Genomic DNA, 23,284 nt, shown 5'->3' on the forward strand with positions numbered 1-23,284 from the left:
TCACGTAGTGTGTCCTCACAGAAAACACTCCAAATATCCCAGTATTGTTCTCATAACCTTCAGATTAACCATTTCATAAATTTCGGAATTTCAGAATTGTTAAATGCCTAAAAAATGGCTGGTGCCCCAAATAACTCTTAAAATAGGACAAATAAACACCGGCTTTCATGCAGCGTGTCATAAGGAATATGAGTACACGAATAACACTACAGTACTTGGACTAAACATGTGTCCTTCACGTGATCCAATTAGCGTTTTAAATACTATACTTCATTCACAGGAGGAAAGGTCGTCCCAGTAAACTAAAGGACGTTCTACTTCGGTTGCTTTTATTTTGCTGTTTTTCGCGTTCAAGGCTCAGTTGGCGAGTCCTTTTCCTGCGCCGTTCCCGGGGTCCGGCGTTACGTCTGGGCGTGGCCGTAGGTGCCGTCGGGCGGTCTGTACTGTTTGGGGAAGGACAGGAGCTGGACGCCGCTGAAGGCAAACTTCTTGCAGCCGATGTTCTTCTGCACGTTCTCCAGACGACAGCCGTCTCTGCCAACGAGACGGGAGAAAACGGGGTGAGAAAAAAGAAAAGGCCACGGTTTGTGCTGCATTTTTTAATCGTTTAACGTTAGGGACCAGTTTTTTCTTTGCCGTAACAGTTCATTTTAACGGTTCTCTTGTAATTTAGGTTCCATATAAAACATTTCTTAGTTTAATGTGAGTTTTAAAGTTGTAATGATTAAGATTTTTGTATTTATTCATTCATTTAATTAGAATCCTGCCTGGACAATTTTTGTTTTTTTATTTTTTGCTTCCTGTTGGTTGATTTATTTGTTTTTTGTCTGTAATTTAGTTTAGTTGCCAATTTTCATATCACCTTTTCTATTGTGTCTGTATTTTTTATTGAATAATCCCAGACAAAGTTCAGACCGTATATTCATATCACATTTCTCACTTTAAATATTCCAATTCAAACAAATCAGTATGTACGTGTGAAGAAAAAGCAGTTCTACGAATGTCAGTTTTTAAATAAGAATAAAATATGAATGGATGATGATTTTATGGTTGAAAATGTGTGTTTTTTGTTTTTGTAGTCCAGTCTATGGCAGAAAACCAAAAAACATGCTTCAAACATAAGGAGAAGAGGGAAATTTGAGCAACATTCGTTAAACATAGAAAAAGAAATTGCATTTAAAAAGAACAAAAAACAAAGAACAGGATTAAATACAAGATTTCTTTGTTTTAGATTAAATGTGTTTATTCGCCATTTTTATGTAAAGAAACGTAATGTAAGAAATGTAAGAAACGGCAGGACCTTTAGTGTGTTTGGCTCTGTGTTTTCTTCTTTTTTAACATATATAAAGGTTTTTTTTCAATTTAAATTTGAAAAAACAAAACAAAAAAACATACAAAGACAGAGGAGACAAAAGCGCAGAAAGTCTCTGGCGGTCACTGATATTTGGCGAGCAGCACCACGACGCTGAAGATGAGCCAGAGCACTAGGACGTGAGACGAGACCAGGAGGAAGGCCACGGGGTAGAGGTGGCGTCGGGGCGCTCTGGGGGCCATACACGGCGGGGGCCAGGACGCATTGAGCGCCGCGGGCGGAGGGGCGGCGGCCGAGTCCGACCCGGAGACCCATGTGAGCCTCGGGCGGGTGTAACAGCCGGGCATCTGCCCCCAAGAGCGACGGGATCTGAGGGGCCGGGCGGGCACGAGCCGGGGCAAGAGCGAGGGCAAAGGGAGGAGCGATATACAGACGGGAACGGAAGGTTTGTGTTAAGAAGAAGGAGGAAGGAGAGAGATAAAGAACAAAAATTAAACTAAAGTGAGATTGAATTGTACTGAGCTCCTCTGATGGCGTTTGCCCAATCGGTTCATTGTTACTCATTGGGTTAATCTGTACTGGGGAGGTCAAGATTACTCACTGACTGTAAAATTGTGATTATTCAGGTCACACTATAATTATACAGGCAAAAAAAATGGAATTGATTGAAATAAGTAAATAATTAATAATTAAATAATAATAACAATGAGAGGTTTAGAAGCAAAAAGATCAACATTGTCCAAAGAAATAGACCTAAATTGAATGACTGACTTGGTTTGGTGGTGTAGAGCCTGTGGTAAATGTTTATCATAGTTTTACTTCTGTTAAGTTGAAGTTTGTGAAGAAATCTTGAAAAATAAGAGTTTAAAATGACAGGAAGTAGAGCTGAATCCCTTTGTGATGTCATCAGTGTGTGACACAGACTGTTTACACTCACACTTTTCTGACAGTTTAAAGCATCATTCGACAAAATAAAGGTGTTTTATGGTATTATTGTGTGCTGCTGTGTTGTCTTATATGGATTTTGGCTCTTGTTTACTGTCTGGTTGCTAGGTAACAGCTGTATGTCATATTTGCTGCTCGTAACCAACCAGGAAGTACTATTATAAACTTTACAAAAATTGTCAAACTGGGGACAAATTGGCAAAATGTTCGGTAAAATCTGAAATATGATTGTGTTTTAGAGAAATGTGCAGTTTAATCCGTCTGATAGACTTTATCTGATGTTATGTGCCAACACTCACATTTGCTTTAAAGTTTTTCACCTGCTTGAATGAAATGGGCAAAAAACTTGAGCCTTTTTATTCAGCCCGATGTAGACAACACACAGTGGTCTCATTTTGACTCAAAAAGCTCCTTTTTTTACACCTTTACACTGGGACAATACGCATATTGCTCAAACATCAGGACGGCCACTTAAACAAATTAAAAGAGCAGGATATGAGGTAGTTTTGCTGACTAAACCCACACAAAATCACAACCTTCAAGCTTATCTCAGTTCTGAGGGTGCAGTACCTCCTCATGGTGTCCAGGGCGGCGCTGAAGTGCCGCGGGTCCAGGCCGTGTTTCTCCCTCAGTAAAACGCACTGCTCCAGCGTCGCGGACATCGCCGTTCGGTCTTTGCCGCTTTTACAGCTCGTCAGACGGAGGCCGTTCACTTTCCTGCAAATCTGCGACACACGACATGTGCTCCGTTTGTTTCACATTTATATAAAATAAAGACACTAAATTATAAGGTTGAAACCAAATAACTAACAATTCAAATAATCACAAACTATTTTTTTTTAACTCCAAAACAAGCCTCTGCTGAGAAAAAAGGTTTATGACTCCGACAGAGCAGTTATTACACCAAAAACATGTCAAATTTGTGTTTTTAATGAAAAACTGATTTTGTCTGACTGGAGACACACTTAACGCTTCATTTAAATACTTATATATATATATACTAATCTCATATTTGCAGGAAATATGTAATCTAAACAACTAATCGATATAATAAAAAGCGCTAAAACAATTAATAATAATAAAATAAAATAATAATGAATTAATAATGCAACGCAAAACATTGGATAAATGAGTATATTCAGTTTTAATTTAAATGTTTTGGGGTTTTTTAAGGATTTTTTAAAACTGTTGCCCTGTTTTTATACATTTTATAAATATGTAAAAAAAAACAAATAAAAAAAAACACACCCACAAAAAATAGACAAATAAATAAAAAACACAGAAAAAAGCTAAAACAAAAAAACACACAAAAAAGGAATAAAATTATATAAAACACAAAAAAACATGAATTCCCGGCCAAGTAAAGGCTAAAAATGACAGCTGCTAAATGCACTTCTAACATGATTTACTGCATGATATTTATTTTTACTACAAACTAAATGAATATACGTCTGAATTGTTGTTGTTACCATGGAAGCGAGCCACAAAACCTCCACGTTCTTCTTCTTTTTGCTTTCCACGCACGAGTCGAACGCCGACAACAGCTCCGGGAGCGCCTCGGCGTCGCCTGTGAAGAGGAGAGATTAAAAAAACACGTTTACTTTGAGAAAACGCCGCGGCGATCGTCCGACAAGGCGAGGTTCATCGACTCTGACCCGTGTGAGGCAGTTTGTCCCGCAGCCGGTCGCAGTACGCCCGGACTAGATCAAAGCTGTCCCGGTTCAGATTCTCCTGAAGCGAACTGTCTCCAAATCTGGAACAAACAAAACAAGAAAAAACATTCCATAATAACTAATGAATAATAGTCCTCCTGACCAAACGACAAAACAGATGCAATTTACAGATTTATGATGGTTCTTTTCGAGTGTGAAAATGAAACCCCATTTCTAGAATTTGTCTTTGTTTTGGTGACATGAACGAAATAAAATAAATACAATAAAAAAATAAATCAACCAATTATTTTATTTATTGTATTTATTGTATTTATTGTATTTATTGTATTTATTGTATTTATTTTATTTATTTTATTTATTTTACTTATTTTACTTATTTTACTTATTTTATTTATTGTATTTATTGTATTTATTGTATTTATTTTATTTATTTTATTTATTTTATTTATTTTATTTATTTTATTTATTTTATTTATTTTATTTATTTTATTTATTTTATTTATTTTATTTATTTTATTTATTTTATTTTATATCGTTTTATTTTATTTTATTAAGTGACAGAGGAAGAAGAATCTGCACTTCCTCTTCCTCTGGAGTTTGTGGAGTTGTTTAGAAGTGACACAGAGGAAGAAGAATTCAATGGATTTAGTGATTTGGGGTAAAACTGATGCTTTGGTAAACTTGTTAGCATGTTCTTTATGCTATAGTTATCTGAATAACTGTTCATATGTTACGTTAACATACCAGACACTTACCACAGTTCTGTCTGTGCCTCATGTAGCTGAAGGTGTTAGCGTTAGCATACGTCATGTAGCTGAAGGTGTTAGCGTTAGCATACGTCATGTAGCTGAAGGTGTTAGCGTTAGCATACGTACACTTATTCACCATGTTCTCTATCAAACTTATACTCCAGTGCGACTTATATATGTTTTTTTCTTCTCTATTATGCATTTTTTGGCTGGTGCGACTTATACTCCGGAAAATAGATTTAAACACGTACTTCCGGCTTTAACGCTTGAACGACCGAGCGCCGGTTCGACACTAAACTGCCAGTGTGTGTTTGTGTGTGTTTTATTTTTACCTTTCGGCCAGGCTCTGCTGCTGGTTGATGCCGATGTTGAAGAAAACCGGGTGCAGCTGTATCGGATGCCCTTCCCTCAGCTCCTGCGGCAGCGACGAGAAGTTCTCCGGGGGCAACGGGACCTTCACCGCCAAACTGCACCTAACACGGAAATCTGACACTTAGGGGCTCATGCTCTTGCACTGCGACCGGAAGTAACGCAATGTTTGTGTCAACCAGGCAAAAGCAACAAAGACATGACACTTTTGAGCGTCAAAAATTAGCGAAATGAGTCGAGAACGAAATAAAATACAACTCCGAGTGTATTTATAATGAGCAAACAACATGAGTAAAATAATTAAACACTACAACGTCAGTCAGTTTAGCGCCTTTATACGATTTTAAACCTTTCAATGTGAAGATAATAGAGAAATATTAAATGTGAAGCCCGATGTGCCTCTCCGGGAGTTCAGGAGGCGTGGCCCGAGCGGCGGATCATTTATTTATTCAACCAGGAGAGCTCCATCGAGATTAGAAACCTCTTTTACAACAAACAAAGAAACAACATTCAAACGACACACATCATGAAAAACGTGTGCACATTATGGAAGCATTTAAAGACATCAGTTTCCTGTCTTTCTGCTGCATGTGTCGGGCAAAAGGAGCCGAGTCTGGTCAAAGTACAAACGTACAGAGGCAGTAATCCAAGGGTCGCCCTGTAACTAATGTGTACTGAAGCCCTGCCCCCTAGTGGCCAGAGCAGGCCATCGCAACTGCTGAGTACGAGTCAATAAGATAAGATAAGATAAGATAATCCTTTATTGTCCACACATGGGGAAGGGCTCTGTCTGCACAAATGTGAACGCAGCAGAACGGTCACAGGTCGAGGAAACGTCACGGGTCGAGGAAACGTCACGGGTCGAGGAAACGTCGAGGGGCGAGAAAACGTCACGGGTCGAGGAAACGTCACGGGTCGAGGAAACGTCCCGAGAAAACGTCACGGGTCGAGTAAACGTCCTGAGAAAACGTCACGGGTTGAGGAAACGTCACGGGTCGAGTAAACGTCCCGAGAAAACGTCACGGGTCGAGTAAACGTCCCGAGAAAACGTCACGGGTCGAGTAAACGTCCCGAGAAAACGTCACGGGTTGAGGAAACGTCACGGGTCGAGAAAGAGAAAACGTCACGGGTCGAGAAAACGTCATGGGTCGAGAAAACGTCAGGAGGAGAAAACGTCATTGGTCGAGAAAACGTCAGGAGGAGAAAACGTCATGGGTCGAGAAAACGTCAGGAGGAGAAAACGTCACGGGTCGAGAAAACGTCAGGAGAAAATGTCACGGGTCGAGAAAACGTCAGGAGGAGAAAACGTCACGGGTCAAGAAAACGTCAGTAGAAAACGTCATGGGTCGAGAAAACGTCACGTAACATCCTCCAGTGGCACGCAATTTAAAAATATCCTCTTGTTTCTCACCAGGTCCCGGCCAGCGTTGGCAGGAGGTCGTCCGATTGGTCGCTTTTCCCTTCCGTCAAAACAAACTTCACTTTGCCAAGGTCGGCCACGCCCACTTCCATGTCCTCGAGCCGGCCCAGTTCATCTCCTGAGGGAAAACAAGATGTGAGAGAAAGTACTGGGTTATGCTTGGCTGAGGAGTAGGAGTAGTAGTAGTAGTAGTAGTAGTAGTAGTAGTAGTAGTAGTAGTAGTAGTAGTAGTAGTAGTATTTGTTTTTGTACCATAGGTGCTGAGTAAACCCTCGAACTGAGCCAGAATCCCGACCTTGTGGAGCTGCCGCAGGAAGTCAGCGTCTTCTAAACCGTTGTGGAGTTTCATAATAAAAGCGCATGTGACCACGGTGAGCTGAAGGACAGAAACGAGAACATTTTAATCGATCTTTCAAACGCAGACTCATGAAATATTGCACGGAACGATATAAAAAATACGAAGAGCTTTAAGGATTGTTATTGAATATCTTAAATATCTCTTGTTTTGTTTTGAGACTAGTCTGGATTAAAACGGTTAAAATGATGTATTGAGACTATCGAATGTTTCACTTTTTACATGACATTTATGACCATTTTTTATTTATTTTTTAAGATTTGACTCGGAAAAAAAGATAGAAATTGTCACAATATCACATACTTTACCACAAATTATACTTTTGTTTTGTTTTTTCTAACCCTTTGCTCAAATGTGCCAAGAAGATAGTATGTTTCCATCCTGTTTAATAGAGAAGCAAATCAACTGACATTTCTACCATGGCAACGCAAAATTGTTGCCGATTTTTAGTGATAAAGACTTAGATTTTGTGACAATTAATCGCTGAGAGTTGCTCCTCCACCAGAACATTATCAACGTGAGCTTTTCCACATTGAATACGATGAGTAAAATTAAGATTCACGTTCTGAATTGGAGTAATTTCACAACATTTATCCACTTTTTACAGCGCAAAGACAGGATTTGTCGCTCTTGTCGGTGGACTAGCGCGTGACACGTCTCTAACTCCAGGACGTTCCTCCTCTTGTCGCTTCTTTGTCGCTTCTTCGTCGCTTCTTTGTCGCTCACCGCTTGGCTGAAGACGGCCTGGCGTCTCTGCACCAGCAGCGCCGGGCCCCGTCCCACTGTGGCTGCCGCCGCCCCCTGCAGGAGCACGAACGTCATGGCGGCGCGGGCTTTCGACGCCGCCTCGCGAACGCAGTCCCTCAGGGTCACCAGCAGAGGGAGCATATGTTCCTGCCACGAGGAGGGAGAACAGGGAGAGGAGGGAGAACAGGGAGAGGAGGGAGAAGAGCCTGTGGGAAAGACATAAGTAATATAGTAATAAATATCTAGATTAGAAGACGTATCATGAAAACTTGACATTTTAATTGTAAGTGTTTAGAGCATGTTTTGACTTTTGATACTTTAATTATTTTGAATTTTATTAATATTGCTTGTTTTCAAACTTTTTTTTATAATATTGTAATGTGTGAGCAAGTGAAAGTTTGGCTAAGTTTGAGTCATATTTAATCTAATCATTTCTCCCTGTGGCCCTCAGAGGCAACTGTTGTTGTGATTTTGGGCCTTACAAAAATAAATTGATTTGATTTGATTTGAATCTCCTGCATTCAAGACGCTTTTACTCTGAAAACCCCTGTTTTCCTCGACCGTTAGACGAGCATTTTTGGCACAAATACATAAAAAATAAGCATCTTTTTGTTGTGAGTAGAAAGGCAAAGTTTTTGAAATTTTAAAATTTCAAAACTTTTAAATTTTTCAAATGTTTCAAATTTTTAAATTTGTAATTTTTTCAAATTTTTAAAATTTTAAAATTTTAAAATTTTCCTAATTTTCAAACCTTTCAAATTTTCATTTTTTTTTCAATTTTTAAAATTGTATTGAGTTGTTTTAGATCGGTAGTGCAATATAAAAAGTTGAACTGACCAAGCTACAATGTTTTTAAAGTAGCAGCCATTATCTTTAGCTTAGCGCCGCCTCCTTCACGTCGCAGCGTACCAACGGCTTGAGCTCTAGCGCCCTCTATTGGCCTTTTATATTACCGTTCGCTCTCTATGCATATGTTCAATTGTACATGTTATTATCAGCAAACAATTACAGCAAAAGGTGGCGAGGGGCATAATTTATAAAGCTGTAATTCTTCCTAGAAAAGTATACGTACGGACAAAACCCCAATCCTCACTTTTCAAGGTTTTTGTACAGGACATAGTAACATTTTAAACAGTAAATGAGACCGTTGACCTCTTTAAATGCCTAAACAATACAGGCATTTCTTTGGCTTTCAAACAGAATCCATTCTACAGATGTACGGCGACCAAAGGTGTCACATACCAGCGGTGTCGTGAGGGTTTGGTCCGTTCTCCTTCTCTTTGAGTCGCTCCATCATTGCGATTATGCAGCCCAGACTTTTCCCGACGTTCGCCCAAACCGTGTCCTGGACGACAAATCAAGAAAACAAAACAAAAAAAATATCTCCAAGGCCGATGAGAGTTATTAAAACAGTAAAAGGACTGAATGACCCTTACCCACTGCCCCTCATCGTACTGGTCCTCGGCCCGGGGCGGCTGCAGTTGCCCCGCGGACGCTCGCCTCTCCTGATTGGACAGATTTCCGTTGCAGTTGTAGACGCAGCGAGCCGCCGTTTGTTTGTGTTCGGCCGAAAGAGCGACTTTCACCAGCTCGTCTTTGAGAGCGTGTGCAAACTCCTCTGTCTGAGCAAAACAAAAGTATCTCTTATAGTGCGCCTTTAAAGGACAAATATTCTGCGTTGTTTGTGTTGTTATTGGCCTTTAAACATGCTCGTGAGTACCTTTAGTTTGGAGTGTCACGTTTTAGATAGAAAAATAACGTACCTATCAAACGCTAGCTACTTTCTATGTATGTGAGGGTTTGTGTCGCAACTCCATCTACTGGCAGCAGAGGGAATTGCACTGTAGGTGTGCAGTTGTAGTGAATGCAACTTCGATGGCAGGAACGCTCATAACGAGTCCGGCGATGATTGACGGACTTATAAACAGCCTAGGAGTTCTAAATGTGACGTAACTAATGTGAGAAATTTGAAACTGAGTGTTTTCTGAGGTGAATGAAGCTAAATACAATGAGGGAAAAAAAGTTACACAGTTAAAAGGTCAAAAAAGTCAATGATATGTGTTTTTTGAAGGGCACATATTGGTTTTTTTGTACTTTTAATTCTGTTCTAACGCTGTTCCCTCATTCAAAACATGCCTGGAGTAGCATTTGGCTTCTTTCATGCTAGTTTTATGAATCCTGGTTAGAAAATCCACTTCCTCCGACCGCCAAAAACACTCCGTTCTGAACCTCCTCGAGAAATGACCCCGAGGACGGCTCTGAGAATCTTCTCTGCTGTTTTTAAGTTAATAAATCAGACTCATTTTATAAATTCCTCCCATCCAATCACGATCAGTACGACTGCGTTCCGAGACCAGAAGTGACAAAATTAAAAGAAAGAAGTGAAAGGCCAGCTTGAAATGTTTAGATTAAACTGTGTGTAATTCCCTCTGCAGTCAGTAGATGGCGTCAAAACACAAGTAGTCCCAGATTAAACAGCTGAGATCTAAATAAACAATTATAAATACCCATATTTTCCGGACTATAAGTCGTACCTTTTTTCATAGTTTTGGCCGGGGTGCGACTTTTACTTATATTCATACTTATATATACTTATACTCCGGAGCGACTTGTATGTGATATTGTTTGTTATTGTCACACTTGCAACTGCATTTCATACTTCAGTGCAACTTATATATGTTTTTTTCTCTATTGTGTATTTTTTGGCTGGTGCGACTTATACTCCGGAAAATACGGTACACTTTTTTTTTTTAGTTCTAAAACATGAGATGCCAAACTAAAGGTACTCAAGAGCATGTTTAAAGGCTAATGACAGCACTAATAATGGATCATATGTGCCCTTTAAGTAATATGTGCGTATGTGTGGAATAAATCGCAGATTGTTTGGGTTTTACCTGTTCGGTCAGAGCGTCGACGACCTTCTGCAGCCGCGCGGCGTTGGCCTCCAGACACGGCGAGAGCAGCTCCTCCGCCAGGCCGAAAATGAGAGGCTGTAACCGGGCGACGTTGTCCAGCAGCTCCGTCACCCTGGAGCTCTCCTCCCGGGAGAACGACACACAACTGCACAAACAGAATGATTTTAAACAACTTTACTTTGAACATCATCACGACACTCGATTTCAAAACTAGGTGTTTAGGACTCGGGACTCGGGCCATGGACACGGTGAATGGATACTTTGGAATGCACTCCTGGCAGCAGGGAAAAGGCCATCACACACAGACAGAAAACGAGGATTAAAAACTGGACCGACATTATCGTTGACATACGGAAAATGGAAAAATCTCATTTGGACTTAAATCTGAAAATTGATCAATTTGACCGAATTTGGACTAAATTAGACATTTATTTCAAGCTTGGGGTGCTTTAATTGAGACGTCTTTTTTGTTGTATAATTATTATTTTTTTTCTACTTTGCTATGTTCTCTGTGGTCATGTTCTGTTTCACGTGTTTTTTTGTTTGTTTTTTGTTAAGTGAAAAATAAAAAAAACAAATTGTCAGTTCAGTTGGGTCTTTTTAATCGAGAGTTCAGACTTTGGAAGAAATGCCATTACGTTTGTGTTTCCTATGGCAATTATTAAAAGTCGTTTGTGTTTATTTTCTGAAAATTGATTTTGAAAGATTTTTTTATTTAGACTGAAAAATGTTTAAAAAATAAAAATTGCACAAAAACAAAAATCGTGATACATTTCCTCGTGTTACACCCACGCCAGGCCCTGTGAAATCCAAACGCAGACACTTTACTCACTCACTCACTCACTCCCCCTACTGGTCAGCCTCCGTCATGCTCTGAATGAGTGACAGGTGGATTAAAAAAATCACGTTGAAGCGCTTTCTGACGCAGCACAGGGCTTTAGTTACCTCAAAAAGGCCATGAAAAGCTACAAATATACATAAATGCTACAGATATACATTAATGCTACAGATATACATAAAAGCTACAGATATACATTAAAGCTACAGATATACATTAAAGCTACAGATATACATAAAAGCTATAGATATACATTAATACTACAGATATACATAAATGCTACAGATATACATAAAAGCTATAGATATACATTAATACTACAGATATACATAAATGCACATTCACAGATGTTAGTAGAAAAAGCTTCAGTTGTAGTCATCTGGACTCAGTTTGAAAAAATAGACGTTTCGAATTTAGATCGAGAACTCCGATATTAATACTGTTCTGTGGTAAGACCCGCCCATTGGGAGGAGCCTTCCTGAAGTAGAAAGAGTTGTTTGTTTCAACAGAAACTTCCCCCTTGTATCTACCGAGCTAGCCTATTCAGAATCTTAATGGGCTATTAGAATCCTCTTTGTCTTTGTGAGACCCTGGCTCAACCACCCTAAGTACCTGATTAGCATCTAAATGTCCTGGTCCTCTACCTTTCCAGGGGTTCAGTAACCCATTATAAATAACAGGAAGATTAAACCTTAGCCCTCCATTTCTGTTTAAAGAAGGTCTTTCTTTTTTAACAAAAATAGCTTCCTTGACTCCTCTTTCAAACCATCTTTTCTCCCTGCTTAAAACCTTCACATCACCGTCTTCAAACGAGTGATTAGAGGCTTCAAGATGGAGATGCACGGCACTCTGAGGTCCTGAACTTGTATTTCTTCTGTGCTGATAGAGCCTCTTGTGTAGAGGCTGTTTTGTCTCACCTATGTACCGTTCTTTACAGCTTTCTTCACTGCATTGGATCGAATAAACTACATTGCTCTGTTTTTGAGTCGGCAACTTGTCCTTAGGGTGAACCAGTTTTTGTCTTAAAGTGTTTCCTGGTTTAAAATAAACAGGGACTTCGTGTTGTCTAAAAATTCTCTGCAGTTTTTCCGACAGGCCAGACACATAAGGGATAGAAACACCCTTCCTTCTCTGTTCAGTTTCCCTTTTGTCCTGCTTCTTGGTTCTCTTCACTCTGTTGAGAGCCCAAGCGGGGTAACCACAGGCTGAGAGGGCATTTCGGACATGTTTTTCCTCTTTCTTCTTGCCCTCTGAGCTGGTGGGCACACCTTGAGCTCTGTGTTGTAAGGTTCTGATCACACCCAGCTTGTGCTGTAGTGGGTGGTTGGAACCAAAGAGCAGATACTGGTCCGTATGTGTAGGTTTCCTATATACTTCTATTTGGAGTTTCCCGTCCTCTCCTCTGATCGTGGAACAATCAAGAAAGGCCAAGCGATTCTCCTTAGCGTCTTCTCTTGTAAACCTGATATGTGGGTCCACAGCATTGATGTGATCAGAGAAGGTTTCCAGCTCTTGTTTCTTAATTGTTACAAAAGTATCATCGACAGAGCGGAGCCACAGTTTTGGGGCTATGCCTGAGAATGAGGACAGTGCCTTCTTCTCAAAGTGCTCCATGTACAGGTTGGCCACTATGGGAGAGACGGGCGAGCCCATGGCACAGCCATGAATCTGTCTGTAAAATTGTCCCCGGAATTGAAAGTAAGTGGTGTTCAGACAGATGTCCAACAGTTTACATATGTGTTCAGGTGTCAGTTTGGTCCTTTCCTGTAGGGTGGTGTCTTCCTGATCCTCACTGCTGCTACTGCATCAGAGGTCGGGATGCAGGTGAACAGGGACACAACATCATATGAAACCATGAGGTCATCTGGGTCCAGTTGGAGATGTTTCACTTTATCCACAAAGTTGTGCGTGTTTTCCACATGATGTTCCAAATTCCCCACAAGCGGAGCCAATATAGTTGTTAAATGCTTGGCCACATTGTAAGTGATGGAATCTGTGCTGCACACTATGGGTCTGAGTGGAACCTCCTTTTTGTGTATTTTTGGAAGGCCATAAATGCAGGGCATGGCTTCACCAGGATACAGTCTGTAATACAGAGGCCGGTCTATCGCTTCCTCTTTTTCCAGCCTTTGTAAACAGTCTATCACTTTCTTCTTGTAGCCACTGGTCGGATCTCTTTTCAAGCGCTCGTATGTGGTCGTGTCCTCGAGGAGGGTGTGGACTTTGGCTTCGTAATCAGCTGCGTTGAGAATCACAGTGCAACGTCCCTTGTCTGCTGGGAGGATGTTGATGCTATGATCTTTTTCCAGTGCTGAAAGTGCTTTTCTCTCTTCAGCTGTGATATTTGAAGGCGGTGGTTTGGCACTCTTCAGGGTCGCTGTGACACGTAACCTCAGGTCTGCAGCCTCCGATTCAGTCATGTTGTTGTTTCTAATTGCCGTTTCAGTGGCTGTGATGTAGTCCTCTGTAGGGATGTGTTTAGAGGTGACAGAAAAGTTGAGACCTTTAGAGAGCACCTCCTTTTCTGCCTGTGTCAGAACACGATCTGATAGGTTCTTAATCCAATTGTTTTTGCTGGTCGCTAATTTGTCTGTCTCAGTCCTAATGTCTAGCTCGACCTCACCTGCATTCTTTTTGTTCAAAAGAATGTTGAACTTCTTGATTTGGCGTTCTTTGCTCTTCCTGTGCTGTGCTTCTTGTGCTGTCTGTGTAAAATCCAGCACTCTTTTGAAAGCAGGGAGAAAAGATGGTTTGAAAGAGGAGTCAAGGAAGCTATTTTTGTTAAAAAAGAAAGACCTTCTTTAAACAGAAATGGAGGGCTTAGGTTTAATCTTCCTGTTATCTATAATGGGTTACTGAACCCCTGGAAAGGTAAAGGACCAGGGAATTCAAATGCTAATCAGGTACTCAGGGTGGTTGAGCCAGGGTCTCACTGAGACAAAGAGGTTTTAACAGCCCATTAAGATTCTGAATAGGCTAGCTCGGTAGATACAAGGGGGGAGTTTCTGTTGAAACCAACAACTCTTTCTACTTCAGGAAGGCTCCTCCCAATGGGCGGGTCTTACCACAGAACAGTATTAATATCGGAGTTCTCGACCTAAATTCTGTTATTGACAATGACTCTTGGATGAGAGTCGAAACGTCTACTTTTTCAAACTGAGTCCAGATGACTACAACTGAAGCTTTTTTCTACTATGGAACACGCCTGGACGAATGAGGGATTACACCGACAGTATTATTGATGAAAATTGGACATTGTTTGTGACGTTTTGATTTAAAGCGCCCCCTACAGGTCGAACGACTCATTGGACTAAAATGTAGTTAAGTTTTATGTATTCGAAAGTTAAAAAAATAAATAAATAAAAATGTTATCCCACAGAATAGCTCATTTTTCTAGGTTTATAATTTCACTTCCTGTTTGTAATTGATGACATCACGCTAGGAAATTACACTGAGAAAAACCCTCAAGTAATTGCAAAAAAAAATGACTTTATCTTATTGAATTAATGTTGAGAGGCTTAAAAAGTAGTTTATTTTGTGTAAATTCTGCGTAAACCTTTGGTGTGATGTCACTTCCTGTAATTTTCTACAGATTTTTTAACTTTTCTCCACAAATGCCTGCTCGATTGGTGTAAAACTAACATTCATAGGTACAACAAGTATAAATACACCAAATTAAGTAAAAATTTGAAAACCATAAAAACGTGTCATATACGCCCTTTAATAATGCCACTGTCTTTGTTATAAAGGCTCTTTCCCTGTGTCTGTGCGGTCTGAATAATGATTACGACGATCAAAACATGACTAAGGTTATTTTTTATAGTCAATTAGTCACAATTATTTGAGTAATTGTTACAAGTTGGGATGATTTCAGCTCAAACTCAGACGCAACTCAACGTTCAAATGCATTTCGCCTTCTTTTTCAGTCGTTTCTTCCATTTATATGAGTTTTTAATGCTGCTTTCTGAAGTGTATTAATTCCTTCACATGAAAAGTTCCACAGTAAAGCATTAAACTGTCCAGTACTTTCTTTTTAACAATACAAATGACTGCAGTTGAGCAAAACGTAAGACGGATAAATTCAACATTCAACAACAAAGCGACGATCTCACGAGACGAGCAGAAAGTCGCATGCTGAAACTTTAACGTGAACGTAGAGATACCGTTCTACGATTTTGGCGTTCACATTCCGGGCCTGATTGATTGGGATGTGGAGCTTTGTGTTTGCGCGTCATTAATCTGAGTCTCGTTTAATCCACAAAGAGCTGAGATTACAGGATTAACCCGCGAGTTACTGGAGCAGAAAACCAGAATAACATGAAATGTCCACAAGAACCTGCTCAACTGGAGTTTAACTGTGGTAGTAGAAGCTGTATCAGTAGTATTAGTATTAGTAGTACCTGTAAAAATGTTCCTTTACCTATGAGAGCGCTGTATTCTGAATATTTTTGAATACTTTCACGTTAGATTGCGTTATAATACAGGATTAAAACAGTTTAGAGAGGAAACGTGCACTCACCAAAAGAGTGTTTTCATTTGTATTTAACTGTTACCTTATTTTCCGGAGTATAAATCGCACCAGCCAAAAAATGCATAATAGAGAAGAAAAAAACATATACAAGTCGCACTGGAGTATAAGTTGCATCTTTGGGGGAAATTTATTTGATAAAATCCAGGACCAAGAACAGACATTTCATCTTGAAATGCAGATGAAATAATAACAGATGAGAGAACATGGTGAATAGGTGTACGTATGCTAACGCTAACACCTTCAGCTACATGAGGCACAGACAGAACTGTGGTAAGTGTCTGGTATGTTAACGTAACATATGAACAGTTATTCAGATAACTATAGCATAAAGAACATGCTAACAAGTTTAGCAAAGCATCAGTTTTACCCCAAATCACTAAATCCATTGAATTCTTCTTCCTCTGTGTCACTTCTAAACAACTCCACAAACTCCAGAGGAAGAGGAAGTGCAGATTCTTCTTCTGCGTCGCTTAGAGCCTAGAGCGCCCTCTTGTGGTTGTCAGTGTGAAAATAAATAATATCACATATAAGTCGCTCTGGCGAAAATACGGTAATACTTTGCATTTTCATGTACCGCAATGTATTTCTACCAGAGCCCCTGCCTACTGCCCCCCTGCTGCCCCCCTGTGGCCCCCTGGTGGTCCGGCGGTCTCTCGACCCAGCCTATTGGTACAAACCTGTTCATGTTGACTCTGGACATCAGCCGGCTCAGTCCTCCCTGTTTGAAGCCTTGATGGTTTTCAGCCGGAGCTCCGAATGTGGTCACGTCGTACCAAACTCCTGCAAACATGTGAGATCTGACTCAAGAAACACGCCGTGAAAGGGTTCAAAAGCACTCACTCAAAGCTGTTGTACCTGCGGCGTCGGGGCTGGTCACCTCCATCCTCTGAGAGTGAAGGTTTGTGGGAACGAACTGTAGGTGGCGCTCCGACTTACTTCTGCTCATCTTGAAACTGGTCGTTGCTGTTCAGAAGAAAATACGTATTAGTTTGTCGTTTTGATTGTGCTGTTCTGTCACTGTACTGACCCGGTTAAGTCCCTGATCGGACCGAGTTTAGACCTGGTTTTGTCCTTGTTTAGGCCTCATTTTAGAACGAGTTTAGTCTTTGTTTTGTCCTTTTTTAGACCTAGTTTAGACCTAGTTTTGTCCTTGTTTAGGCCTCATTTTAGAATGAGTTTAGTCCTTGTTTTGTCCTTTTTTAGACCTAGTTTAGACCTAGTTTAGTCCTGGTTTGGTCCTTGTTCAGGCCTCATTTCAGACTTAGTTTAGTCCTGGTTTAGTCCTGGTTTTGTCCTTGTTTAGGCCTCATTTTCGACCGAGGTTAGTCCTTGTTTTGTCCTTGTTTAGACCTAGTTTAGACCTAGTATAGTCCTTGTTTAGGCCTCATTTCAGACTTAGTTTTGTCCTGGTTTTGTCATTGTTGAGGCCTCATTTTAGACCTGGTTTAGTCCTGGTTTTGTCCTTGTTTAGGCTTCATTTAGACCGAGTTTAGACCTAGTTAGAGACAATTGAGCCCACATTTAGTCCTAGATTGAAGTTTGTCCTAGTTCAGTCCAAACTTTTGACCCGAGTTAGTCTTGGTTCAGATTTGACCCAGTTTGGCCTAGATCTTGTTTTCATGGTGGTTTGGAAAGGATCTTTAGTAAATATGGTCATTTTAATAGTTTTAATTACAAACGATAAACTCAATATTCTAATTTGCACATCTCCAAAATAACACAAACCGATAGTATTCATTTCCACACTCATTCTTTTCCATAAAAAGCTAGCTTTTCTGACCCGACAGCGCTTCCAGGTGCTGGTCCGTTTCCCGGTAGCAGCGGGTCATGTGATCGCAGTGGCTGATGATGTCACACCTGAGCTGCTCCATGTGAGGTAAAAGGTCACGCAGCTGCCGGACTTCCTGTTCCCTAGAAACACAGAGCAAAAGACTGTAAAGGTCACGCCACGCCCCCTTTTGATCACCAGTAATTCAAGTTAAATCAATGTCATCTCCCGTTAAGCAAAAAATCCATTTGCAGTAAAATGATGGAATATATGGAGTTTGGTGACTTTATGAATACTTCAGTACCAAACAGTATAAGGTATCTGAAAGAAATATTGCTCAAATATAAAATATGATATATATATATATATTTTTAAATAGTCATAATAGTGATCAGAATACTAATATATATACACTTATGATTTGATCAGCAAAATAGGCATTGGAAAATTTAAATGAAATCCTTAAAAAATATATTTAAAACAATTCAATTTTTTTTTTTAAATGGTAAAAAAATATATAATTTAAAAACAAATCTGTATTTATTAAGTGAAAAATAAATAAATACAAATACATTGTGAATATGATTGAATTTAAATGAATATTTATACATACTCTACCTACATCACATCATGTTTTCTTTAAATAATATGACTAAACCTGAACGTTAAGATCAGATGTTCCATTGTGTTTTTTGTCCTTGCCTGTTCCTGTAGTCCAGACTGAGCATGCTCAGAAGCTGCCGGGGCAACGAGAAGGACAGAGGCGTCTCGGACATTTCCTCCCGCACCAGCAGCCATCGCTGGTCCTCAGCGGGGAATCTGTAGACTTTACACACCGAGCCGCACAGCACTGAGCACACACACAGGGGGCGGGGTCACACAGAGCACGTTTGACCCATGTGTGACCCCAGGGGGCAGGGTCAGCATCACACAGAGCACTTTTGACCCATGTGTGACCCCAGGGGGCAGGGTCAGCATCACACAGAGCACTTTTGACCCATGTGTGACCCCAGGGGGCAGGGTCAGCATCACACAGAGCGTTCATAGAGAGAATATGTACAAATATAGAGCTTTAATAATCATATTCATAGTTATCCATCATCAGTGGTCTTGTACCTGCTCTAATGAGTGGGCTGTGCTCTTTGTCGTCAAACGAGCCGTGGAGAAAGTTACATAGAGACTGAAAAAGACAAATAAACAGAAGTGAAATCAAATGAATGAGCCACATCGACCACAACACGACCGAGAAAGACGGTTAAACGTGCGATATTATGTAAACATCTTCAAGTTTAGCATAAAGTGACGCATGACAGGTTTTTACAAGTTTCTAATTGTGACTTTATTTGATGTATTTATACCTGTTGTACATATAAAATATAGTTTTACACCAATAGAGCAAATATTTGCGGAGAAAACGTTGAAAACTCTGTAGAAAAATGACAGGAAGTGACATCAAGTTAGTGCAGAATTTAAACAACTTTTTATTGCTCTAAACATTAATTCAACAAAATAAAGTCGCTCTGTGATAACATTTTTCAATTTTTTGGCAAAATTCTAAATATATTTATCTTAACTGTGTTTTAGTTCAATGAGTCGTCTGACCTGTAGGAGGCGCTTTAATGTTATAGTTTGAAAGCAGTTTCTCGCATCATAATGACAGGAAGTGACATCACACTAGGTACACTCATTCCCGTCAAAATTTATGCAGAATTTACACAAAATATACAACTTTTTTAACATTCTAAACATGAATTCAACAGCATAGAGTCGCTCTCATATATTTTTATTTGTCAAATTAAAACAATTGTGACATTAGATGAGTTTTGGCCCAGTGCTGGGTAATTTCCTATTGTGATGTCACCAATTACAAACAGGAAGTGAAATTATAAACCTAAAAACATGTGCTATTCTGTGATAAAATTGTCTATATTTTTTTGCTAAATTAAAAACAGATTTATCTTAACTGCATTTTAGTTCAATGAGTCCGATGCACTTTAAAATACAAAATATTGAGGAGTAACGCAGTTCAAATGAGGCTTCGAACATCAGCTGACAGACGTTTAGAAGCGTTTCATTGACGCTGCCAGCAGAGGGCGCAGAGACTTGATCAAACTTCATGTGTTTACCTTGTTTTCTGAAGTGGTTTTGTCGCCCGTCTCTGCCTCCACCTGAACCTCCGACGCTCTCGCCTCTCGCGCCTCGCCAACGCCATCCGTAGGCCTGGAGGAGAAACACACGTCAGTTTTGAGGTACAATCTGTGACGGGAGCGAATCATTAAATCAAAAATAATATCACTTTATACCAAGTAGTGCTCAAAGAAATTGCTAACATGGCACATTTATATCAGAAATATCAGATAACTAGAATACCGTATTTTCCGGACTATAAGTCGCACTGGAGTATAAGTTGCGCCAGCCAAAAAATGCATAATCGAGAAGAAAAACACATACATAAGTCGCACTGGAGTATGAAATGCGGTTACAAGTGTGAAAATAACAAGTAATATCACATATAAGTCGCTCCGGAGTATAAGTACATAAGTATAAATATAAGTATAAGTCGCACCCCGGCCAAAACTATGAAAAAATTTGCAACTTATAGTCCGGAAAATACGATAATAGCTCAGAAGAGAATTATGATCATCGAAAACAAACAAAATGGATTTTCAGAGACACAAAGTACAATACATTTTAAAATAACATCTTTTTTTTCAATCTGTAACATTTTTGCTCTTTCTTTTCTTGTATTTGCCATATTAGTTGGCCTTTTTTGCCTCATTTTCTGGCGTGAACTATCAGAACGAAATCAGATTACTCACGTCTGAGCTAACAGTTCAGTCGGATAACGATGTAAACACTTGGATGTAATCTGATTGATATAACGTGAGGTTAATGTGTTTGGACGGACAAAACGTCAAAAAATAACCCCTAAAATCTGTTTATTATAACATTATCTGCACAACAACGACACAAACCAAGTCCTGTCTGAAGGAGCTGCGTTCACATCATTTACAGAGTGTATTGTCACAGAAGAGGAACCAAAACTATAGTATTATTGTATTATAGGAAGGAAAGTATGCGGTGCAACGACAGTAAACGAGAGCTAACCGATGATGCAGAACATAACACAAAATACAAGACATGCAGTCGGTAAGATTATTTTATATTTTTTGTTTTTATCGAGTAGATTTTGTTAGTTTTCCATGAATCCATCAAATTGATCTATACACGATTGTAATTTTGTAGTTGGGAGGTTTTAGATGGATGAAACGTCACAATTGTCCAACCAAAACAACAGTAAAGTACTTTATTTTCTTCTGTTGACATTAAATTCCTTGTGACCAGCCATTTACATTTAGTTTAACTTTTTGTAGCATAGATTGAACCAAAAAAACCACAATGTTGCCACTAAATATATTCATTATTACGTCTCAATTATTGAGTCATGAAACAATGCTAGCAGTTGTAAGCTAGTAACAGCATTAGCATAAGCATTAGCATCACTCTGACATACTTAAGCGTGGGAAACACACATTTGTACTTGTTTTTCGACTACTGCAAACCCCAAAACGTTCCAAGTAAACAACTACAAAGAGAACGGCTTTTGACAATCACATGTCCGTTACCTGGACGACGAGGGAAGCTCCGAGTCAAAGTCCCAAGGTGCAAAAAACTTATGTTTAGTCCAAGTGTAAGTTTCAGACACTTCTGCACTCATTTTTACTACTACTAATAGTACTATTTTTACTACTTCTACTACTACTTCTACTTCTACTACGTCTACTATTACTACTACTACTACTACTACTTCTACTACTACTTCTACCACTGCTTACTTGACCTACTTTGGTTCCCTGTCTCTCTTGTTCTTGAGTGTGACTTCTTGACATGTTGAAAAGCAGGAAGAAGGTTTGTTTTCTTGACTTACTTCCTGGTTCTTTTCGCAGGTAACAGGGCAACAGCCAATCAGAGGGCGGCTTCTGAGCCTCATGACAAACCTGCTGAGCTTTGTGTGCCTCCTGTAGTTTATTGAAGCAGGGATGGTCAAAAACAACAGAGTACAGAGTTTATACGTACAGTGTGGTAGTTTTTGTATCGAGTTTTGAAGTTTTTGTATCAATAATGGTAGTTTTTGTATCGAGTGTGGTAGTTTTTGTATTGAGGGTTTTTGTATCAAACGTTGTACGGTAGTTTTTTTTGTATCGAGCATTGTAGTTTTGTTGCGAGCGTTTTTAGTTTTGTAGTGAGCTTTTGTAATTTTTGCATCAAACTTTTGTAGTTTTTGCATCAAGCGTTTGTAGTTTTTGTATCAAGCGTTTGTAGTTTTTGTATCAAGCGTTTGTAGTTTTTGTATCAAACGTTTGTAGTTTTTGCATCAAACATTTGTAGTTTTGTCTAGTGTGATAGTTTTTGTATGGAGTAACTTTTACAAAATGCTTTATGGCTTTATGTATTTACATTTTGATGCTTGTGTTTTCATAAATTAACCTGCACTTACTAAATATACTGACTGAGTAATAGAAACATGAAAATAGTCGACTGCTGTGTTTTCTTGATTTCCGGAGTAATCTGATTTCCGGAGTAATCTGATTTTCGGAGTGATCTGATTTCCGGAGTAATCTGATTTCTTTCTGATGAGGTCATGACAGGAAAAAAAAACAGATTTTAGAGTTATTTTAAAGTTTATCATCATCAAAATACAACAATAACTTTTTAAAATCCACTTATTATCCTTTTGATCATCAGATTTTGCTTGTACATGTAAACAACAACTACTACTACTACTTTTACTACTACTACTACTTGTACTACTACTTGTTGTTTACCTTAAGTCGAGGCAGTTGCAGTTGCAGTCCTGCGTCTTGGATTTGAGCAGGTCTCTGACGGAGAAGGAAGGAAAGAGTCTCGTCTGAAAAAACAACATAGAAAAAACTAAAAATGCTTAAAAGTAATAAATAAATGCTTAAAAGTTGTTTCCATCTGGACACTGTTTTTTTTTTTAGAAAAACAAGACGCTCATTCAACATTTTTCTCATGTTATATTTCTTTCTTAATCACAAACCAAAGTGACTCTCTGCCCCAAAATGCTCCTGTAATCATTTCATGTACCAACCGAAAGTGCGTTTCCATGGCGACGTTAAAAAGATTAGTGGATTACAAACGTAAATCCCACCAAAACTCGCTCGAACGCAACGACGCAGCAACGGGAACTTGAAATATCCCTCTGTCCCGGCGTAAATAACTTTAAATCGCTTGTGTGGTTGATTTGTGCGCAACGTTCCGACATATTTTCTAGTTACGGGTCAGATCTGCGGAGAGGCGACCACGCTCACGGTAAAAATGTGTGATTTCACGAGCGATAAAAACACCCAAACGAATAAACATCATACCCATATGGTTAATGTCGTACGGTTGAACATTCTGAACATGTCTTCGCCAAAAAAGTTACACAATGCAGCTTTAAAATGTCATCTTAAAATATGCACTTAAATAAATGCAAAATAAAAGTGACTAAACTCAGAAATTACCTTGAGGTGGGAGGACATTGCACTCGCCGCAACTAAACGCCTTGAGCACAAGTGTTTACAAATGCAGAAGCAGCCGACGCCGACAGGATATTGAGATATTGTGCTCGCGGTTTCAAAAGTTTTTCCTCCAAACG

At 39.5% G+C, this 23,284-nt stretch overlaps 1 protein-coding gene across 1 annotated transcript; it reads right to left on the reverse strand.

Annotated features, from left to right (window-relative positions):
* Positions 1-374: 374 nt before the first annotated feature.
* On the reverse strand, positions 375-21,460 carry LOC140371910 (type II inositol 3,4-bisphosphate 4-phosphatase-like). The gene is made up of 18 exons (XM_072459146.1): positions 21,249-21,460; positions 19,749-19,842; positions 18,739-18,802; positions 18,325-18,472; positions 17,635-17,765; positions 16,710-16,817; positions 16,532-16,634; positions 10,465-10,630; positions 9,007-9,192; positions 8,813-8,915; positions 7,550-7,776; positions 6,721-6,844; positions 6,460-6,586; positions 5,012-5,152; positions 3,913-4,010; positions 3,727-3,824; positions 2,828-2,982; positions 375-534 (listed from the first exon to the last, which is right to left on the reverse strand). Exons 1-18 carry the CDS (start codon positions 21,338-21,340, stop codon positions 402-404), a joined length of 2,298 nt encoding a protein of 765 aa, XP_072315247.1. The 5' UTR covers positions 21,341-21,460; the 3' UTR covers positions 375-401.
* Between the last annotated feature and the right edge of the window lie 1,824 nt (positions 21,461-23,284).

This window comes from Eucyclogobius newberryi, unplaced genomic scaffold, assembly GCF_026437365.1.
Source record: "Eucyclogobius newberryi isolate DKJ021-1_F unplaced genomic scaffold, fEucNew1.0.hap1 SCAF_22, whole genome shotgun sequence".
Classification (NCBI taxonomy): domain Eukaryota; kingdom Metazoa; phylum Chordata; class Actinopteri; order Gobiiformes; family Gobiidae; genus Eucyclogobius; species Eucyclogobius newberryi.

What these genes read in the sequence shown, in the direction of transcription:
- LOC140371910 (XM_072459146.1), bottom strand. Translation starts at nt 21,340, where the DNA reads ATGAGTGCAGAAGTGTCTGAAACTTACACTTGGACTAAACATAAGTTT. An exon ending in GAGCTTCCCTCGTCGTCCAG is followed by an intron (nt 19,843 to 21,248) that starts GTAACGGACATG and finishes TTTCTCCTCCAG; the next exon opens with GCCTACGGATGGCGTTGGCG. An exon ending in TCGACGCTCTGACCGAACAG is followed by an intron (nt 9,193 to 10,464) that starts GTAAAACCCAAA and finishes TGTTTTGCTCAG; the next exon opens with ACAGAGGAGTTTGCACACGC.